This window comes from Prorops nasuta, unplaced genomic scaffold (genome assembly GCF_024137725.1).
Source record: "Prorops nasuta isolate Cenicafe-Biocafe unplaced genomic scaffold, Cenicafe_Pnas_1.2 PNAS00004, whole genome shotgun sequence".
In the NCBI taxonomy this organism is placed as follows: domain Eukaryota; kingdom Metazoa; phylum Arthropoda; class Insecta; order Hymenoptera; family Bethylidae; genus Prorops; species Prorops nasuta.
Window position 1 is genome coordinate 1,167,119 of NW_027116801.1, and position 6,908 is coordinate 1,174,026.

At 36.6% G+C, this 6,908-nt stretch overlaps 1 protein-coding gene across 1 annotated transcript; it reads right to left on the bottom strand.

Moving 5' to 3' along the window:
* Positions 1–220: 220 nt before the first annotated feature.
* LOC136772933 (uncharacterized) lies at positions 221–790 on the bottom strand. Its single transcript, XM_066726183.1, has 3 exons — positions 631–790; positions 387–506; positions 221–304 (listed from the first exon to the last, which is right to left on the bottom strand). The coding sequence occupies exons 1-3, from the start codon at positions 775–777 to the stop codon at positions 221–223; spliced, it is 351 nt and encodes a 116-aa protein (XP_066582280.1). The 5' UTR covers positions 778–790.
* Positions 791–6,908: the final 6,118 nt, after the last annotated feature.

Sequence of the window (6,908 nt, forward strand, 5' to 3'; positions counted from 1 at the left end):
ACCTAACCAAACTCGGTCCCACTATAAGACCTTCCAACTGTGACATAGGGTGAAAAATACCCCCACCCTCCCTAACCAAACGCGATCCCACTATAAGACCCTTTCCTTCCTCATCCCCACCACTACCATACTAAGAGAGTCTTATCCCCACCCATCCCCCTTCCACACCACAAAACAGCTTCCCCCACTCCCTGTCATCGGAACCGCATAGCTCCTCTACTTATTTTTTAACAATCAATAATTCAGCTTCCACAGGACCAAAATATTCCCAATCCTTCTTTATTTCTTCTAACAGTATTTTTACCTGTTCAAACAGTATTTACCTTAATTAAATAATATATACTAATGCCTAAAAGTATAATTTAATTTATTAAATAACTACTTACTTCATTGGAACCTTTAAACATAAAAACCCCCTTGCACATAGCGATAAATGATCCACCTATCATAGGCAAGCATTCCATAATAAGATCAAAATCTTTAAAATTTTTTACAAACACCAGCATCTGTTGATTAAGAATGCATATAGACCGAATTTTCTTAAAAATACGATAAATAATAATAATAGTTTATAGGCCGGTATAATACTGGCACTATGTTGTAATTTTTGTTTTTAAAGAAATACTTGACCTGAGGTATAAATGTAAATATGAGAGCTGCGTTTAAAAATATCGTTCTTAAAATGAGATAAATGCATTTGATTTGATAGGGCCATGCACCACAGAGAGTCAGAGATATTTTTTGTACCTTGTAATAGGGGCTATTAAAGAGATCCATTTGTACCAATTGGTGTCAGATATTCTTTTACCGGTTATCTCAGCAACTCGATCAAAAAGTGGTAATGATATTTCCTATGAAAAATTTCCCTCAACTGTTATTAAATAAGATATTAAGTAAGATATATACATTTAGCTTCTTATTTTTCATTAATAATTATTAAAAGAATATTTGATTGTGCAGAGATGAGTACAGTTTTAGGTATCGCGTTACCTCGAGCATTGTCTCATCGTCTGCATAAAGGGAATATTCAAATATCTTTTTATCGTTTGATTGTAGCGAAACACAGTTAGGGGTAAAAATGAATTCCAATAAAGGGAATTGAAAATCAGTTTTTACCTAAAGAGAGAAACCATAGGACATTATAAATGATTTTTTACCACGTTCTCGTTCTATGCAAAATGTGCGGAGCATAATTAGGGTGAGCGTAGAAAAGGGGTAGAGGCGGAGTCTATGAAGACGTCTCGCTATTTTTAACTACCAATCCCCTAGTCTCCCCACTCAGTGAAAATGTAGTCTCGTAGACTCGAGCACGCTGCTTCTGCTTCTGCTCCGACTCAGCTGCTCAGTCACTGTCAGTTATTTTTCAGACGGTTCAGTATATGTTCTACACAGTCCTTTCAATTCACACCTCAGTGTAATTCATAGTCAGAAATTTCAATACGAATCCTATTTTACACTATATCATCAAGTGATTCGTCGCATGTTATTCTACAATAATGATTAAGTGTAGTTTACAATTGTCAGTGGAAATTCTTTCCCTCCGTGTGTGAAGCACATGGTATGAATTTACTAAACCGAAAAATAGCTCGTGGCATTTCCTTATATTCATTTTTACCTCAATTTTATTTTGTGTGTTATTTTATTCAAGTATTTGGTGAAACATGTGAGGTTTGTTAATATCTTATTGGTGGTTACATGCTCCGTTGGAACGTAAAGCGTAAATAAATAAACGAAGAAAAAAATAAAAAGACATCGCTAGAAATTATTGATTCTATCACTCGAAATTTGTAATGATTCTTCCTAAAAAAACTTAACACATTCGCAATGTTCAATCGATACGCGACACCGAGCAAGAAAAAGGCTTAAAAATATGCTCTCATCGCACTTTTGCTCTACGTTTGATTCGCCTGATTAAATTCAGATCGTATTCCCTTCTTTTTCCTTTTACTTCGTGGCACGAATCCCGATTTACACTTTTATTATCATGATCCTAGTTTTTAGTAAACCTTACGCTGTTTATATTCGTATCGTACGAATATTGTACAGTAAATCAGAAAGAAAGGAGGGGGGCCCCTGCCTTCATAATTTTTTTAGCATTTAAAAATAGATAACTGACCATTATGCTTAATTATCTGCAGTAAATAGTTTGTTATTTTTGTTTTCAAGGCTCAACGAAAGTGGATAAAATTGGAATGTGCTAAACTAAGAAAAATGAGTATATAAATAGAAGGAGAGATATATGGAGGCAAATGGATTTAAGGCCTAGATAATACATAGCATCTGCACTGCACTCCAATCTCGTTCGTTTGCTGATCGTTGAAACAGCTATAATGTGGCCAGGCAGATTTATACAGCCTCGAGTGAAACACAGACCATTCGTACATCCGAATAATAAAATTTTCAGTCAGGCTAATAGTAGTACGTTATGATTGGCCAGACAGAGCAATTTCCTAACAGAAGGGACAACTGGGGATTGCTAATTGTGATCAGCAATACCGTAATAATGAACTGGAAACTATCATTGTGCCAGTAAGGTATAGTATAGCCTGTACATAATTATCACGTCTCTCTCTCTCTCTCTCTCTCTCTCTCTCTCCTTTATATCATTTTATAAAACATTCTCGAGAATAAAATTTTTGAGTTTACTCAGTTTAAGTAAGAGCGATAAATCATGCAGTGATATCAATAGCGTTATGCAGGTTTGCACGCTCCTATACTGAAAACTAATAATATATCAACCAGAGCCTGACTAATGGTCCCGAGTATTTACAATTTATTCATAATATTCAGTAGAATTTACCATGTTATATCGACCTGCTACTACTTTCCCTACTCAGTTGTGATAATTATATGCATAACTAAACAAAATGCATATAAACTCCCTATCCTGGATATTCTAATTGAAACGTGTATTAAATGTGTTTAATTACTTGTTTTTTAATGGTTGCATTATTTAATTGATATCTTGTTGCTGTTGCAATTGCACTTATTATCGAAAAGATAAGTTTGGCACATTCTTGTTCCTCCAAGATTATAAGGGAAAAATTTAAAAATCTATTAAATGATTCAGGATCAAATGTTGTCAGAAAGATAAAATTAAAATAATGTTTTATTAATGCGTTTCTTCCTCTGTAAATAATTTATTATTATTATAATAAAAACAAAGTATAAAATTATTTTACGTAAGTTACAGCGTATTATAAAAAAGTTTGCTATGATGCAAGAATTTGTCAAGATTTCGAGACGAGTTTTCACTCGTCTTGCGCATCCTTGCTCTACTCGGTCTACTCCCTTGGTATGTGCTTGCTCACGTGCTCTGGTTTTCCTCTACATAGAACTATTTACCCCAGAGTCATAAACCCTTGCAAACATGACAAAGGTATAGTAGTATGTATAAGTAGTAAAAGAATGAAGAATGGGGAACCCGTGTTAGTAACATGCGCAAAAGGATGGGTAAAATAGTAGGGGTAAATGGAAAGCCAGTGGGAGAAACTCAAGGTCTGGAGGGGCGTTCCTTTTTTTAATTACGATGCGCGAAAAAGGCTCATTCCCCGGTTGTCCTGGCTCCACATGCAATACACCGAGCTCGCCTTTATTTCGCTTATTTAGTGAATTTAAAATAATATAATAAGAAAAGCGGGGCCAAAAATGAAAAATGATTGAAAGAAAGCATTAAAAAGACAGATAAACCGAAATTCGTGATACTATAAAAATTCTAGCGTAAAATAAATTCGTAGGAGGACAAAATAATAGCATGGATATAACAAAATGTGGATTTTTATTGCGGTTAAAATTGTCTGGAAATAGTATTTTGCCATCGTATTATCCGAGTTGGTGTAACTTGATCCCCTAAAAGCTTCATTGGACTATTTGAGAATTAATGATGTGTGCGTGCTATATTCGCATGGATGTGTGCGTTCTATATTTATGCACGTGTGTGAGTATTATATCCATGCACGTATGCCCAAGTGTTACGTGCGCCCTTTAATATATCGACAGCTGCTCATATAGTATGCTAGCCACATCCCTACTTCCCTGCAGTCGAATTGCATTCTGTTTACCCAGAAACTGTCTCTTCTACGAAAAGTTTTCCGTGTGTAAAACATATATAATAACCAATAAATGGTAGTTGCTCATGAATTAATATCACATATCTAATGGCACACGACCTAAACCCAATTAGAGAAGTCGACTTTTAAATCGAGTATAGTATTATATGTGAGGGACTTAATTGATTATATGTACATACTTGCTTTTTTGTCGTTAAGAATACAAACACCATTACATTCTTAATATTTTCATTATAATAAATTAACGATAACTCTCTCGTGACAAAGCGAGGGCTGAAAAGATTAATGAATACTCATGCATCCGTATAAACATATTTTAATTAAGGAACGCGTTAAAATTTGTATCATTAAATTATTCACAATTGACTCGAAACTGTAATTAGAGTGCTTATTAGTACTTGTCCAATGGAAATTGTTTAATGAAGTTTGATTTATATAGATATAGTTATTAGACTGAGTTGAGTTTGGGAGAAACAAAAATCATTAGGGGGTTGTGTCGAGGGTGAGGTAGCAATTATTTCCTGGTTTAATAAACGAAAAATTCAGGTTATTCCCGGTGAAAATATCGTCCAATTATCAAGTTATACAATATTGTCAATTTGGACTACCCTCTTCTTTTCTAATTTTGCGTTCGTTTTGTAAAAAATGTGGTATTCGGCCCGAAAAGAGTCACTCTCTCGTTTCCCTCACTCATTTTTTCAACGGAGTATTTAATAAAAGAGCTTCGAAATATTATGCTTATTATTATGCACCCCTTCGTTATAGTTGTCTTGTGCAAATGTTCCATTAGAGTTAACAAATGCGACCACACGTACCACCCTGTCCGTCCGTTCACGCCACGTTTACTCTGCATTTTGCATTGCACTTTTGTGATTCTCAGTAAGGGAAAAGGTAGCATTACGATGCTTTTATGTAAAGCTCTCTTACCTCAACTGGTCATTGAAACTGCAGCATCAAGCTGCCTACGCTTCTACGTAATATCCGAAGGTAATATTTTCATCGAGTGAAATAAAAAAGGTGGCCGCTTTTTCATTTAATTCCTAATGCGAGATTCGCGTTAATTATAAGCTTAAAGCAGACACATTGGCGTAATGCCTAAGATTACATCCATTAGCAGAGTTTTACGAGGTCCCTGCGTTATTTATTAGTCTATCAATAAACAGGTCGAAAATGCAGGGATAAAGCAGTTAACCTCTCCTTGGAGTAAACCCTAATGGTCCTCATGAAGTACACTATACACATAGACAAGTACCCAGGCTGTACAGCTAAGAGAGCACAGGAGCACTAGGTATGAAAATTAATCGTTCAAGTACCTCCTACTTTCGCAGCTACTCGGGCAAGCAAAACAGCTTCTCTCTTCGATTAGCTGAGGAGAGAGCTTCAACAACTACCACTATTGCAACAACTCCTATATGTATTATTATTATACAATGTGTTACAATTAATAGTATGCAAAAAAGTTTAATGTTTCGCCTCAAACCGAAAAGTATAACAGGACCATATGGTACGATCAATAATCTACCAATCGATATATACAGTATTATACCTATATGTATACCGACGAGAGGAGATTGCGTATAGAGCATTAGAGGGTTGTGGCTGCGACTACGACAGAGTGAGACATAGCACTTTGACATATTCGATCAGTCCAACTCCACAACATTAGTAGATAATTCGATATTATTATCGGTGCGTAATTAACGAGTTATAAGATTTATGAAACTATAAGGCTGATGCTAGTTAATCGTACAGCTGGTTTGCACACCACTCGAGCGTTTCTCGTTCGTGCATAATTTTTCGTTGAATTTCTTAATTAAGCCAACAATCATCACCACGTTAACAAATTCTGTAAGGAACAAACGTTCGCGTTTCACAGAGCATAATACGCAGGTTACGATTAATTTGCCATTTATAGTCTTATAAAGATAAATATCAAGTAGGTATATGCACATGGTTTGCTAATGGCTCCGGGCGTATGGCGAATTGGAACCTTCTGGACCATACTGATACGAGGTACTCATGTCAGACATTACCATTTCAAAGCTCAGACCAAGATTATAACCAACCGCAGGTATTTATCAAGTGAGGCGAGCAAATTGATTAATTAGAGAGAAATGGGACATTCCCCGAGCTCCCTGTGGATGTATCGCGTGCGCGAATCTCTTTAAGCCACGGAATCTGTCATTTGAAACGCAGAGCTGGGCAAGAGAATTATTTGATGTGAAATGGGTGTAAGAAGAATAATTCGTGGAGCATTAATAAGGGGCGAGGTAATTGGAGCAGTAAGAGGCTTAATGGACCTGTAAATATGCAAATCGAAGTTCAAAGTGAATTAGTCGTGAAGTTTGAAGACTGATGATTGGATAGATGTGAGGAGGAGGGGTGGGGGGGGGGGGGTGAGGAGGGGCTTGGCAGAGCAAGGGATGGTAATATCTTGCAACGTTTCGTCGTCTGGCCCATTACATTGCCCCCTGCCTCTGGCACGACGCTGATCGCAATAATTAGTGACAGAGTTTGTACGTGCATATGCACATCCCATCGACCAGGCACTAAGGCCAATTAGGGCGAGAAACTCCGAGGGAAGACGACGAAGACACGAAGACACGCTCGAGCTTTAAGTCGACAGGACGACAAACGAGCTCGGTATTTCATGCGAGCGCACCGTGCAATCAACAAGTACTATCACTTGTCTCGCTTGTTAATCGATAAACCCCTTACTTCCAAACTCGTTAAAATCATACAGAAAGCTTATTATTATACTCTGCTGCGATCACTCATTTATCAACATATATATATATAATTATACAGGATAAGGCATAGTCATTTCCTAAAACTCGA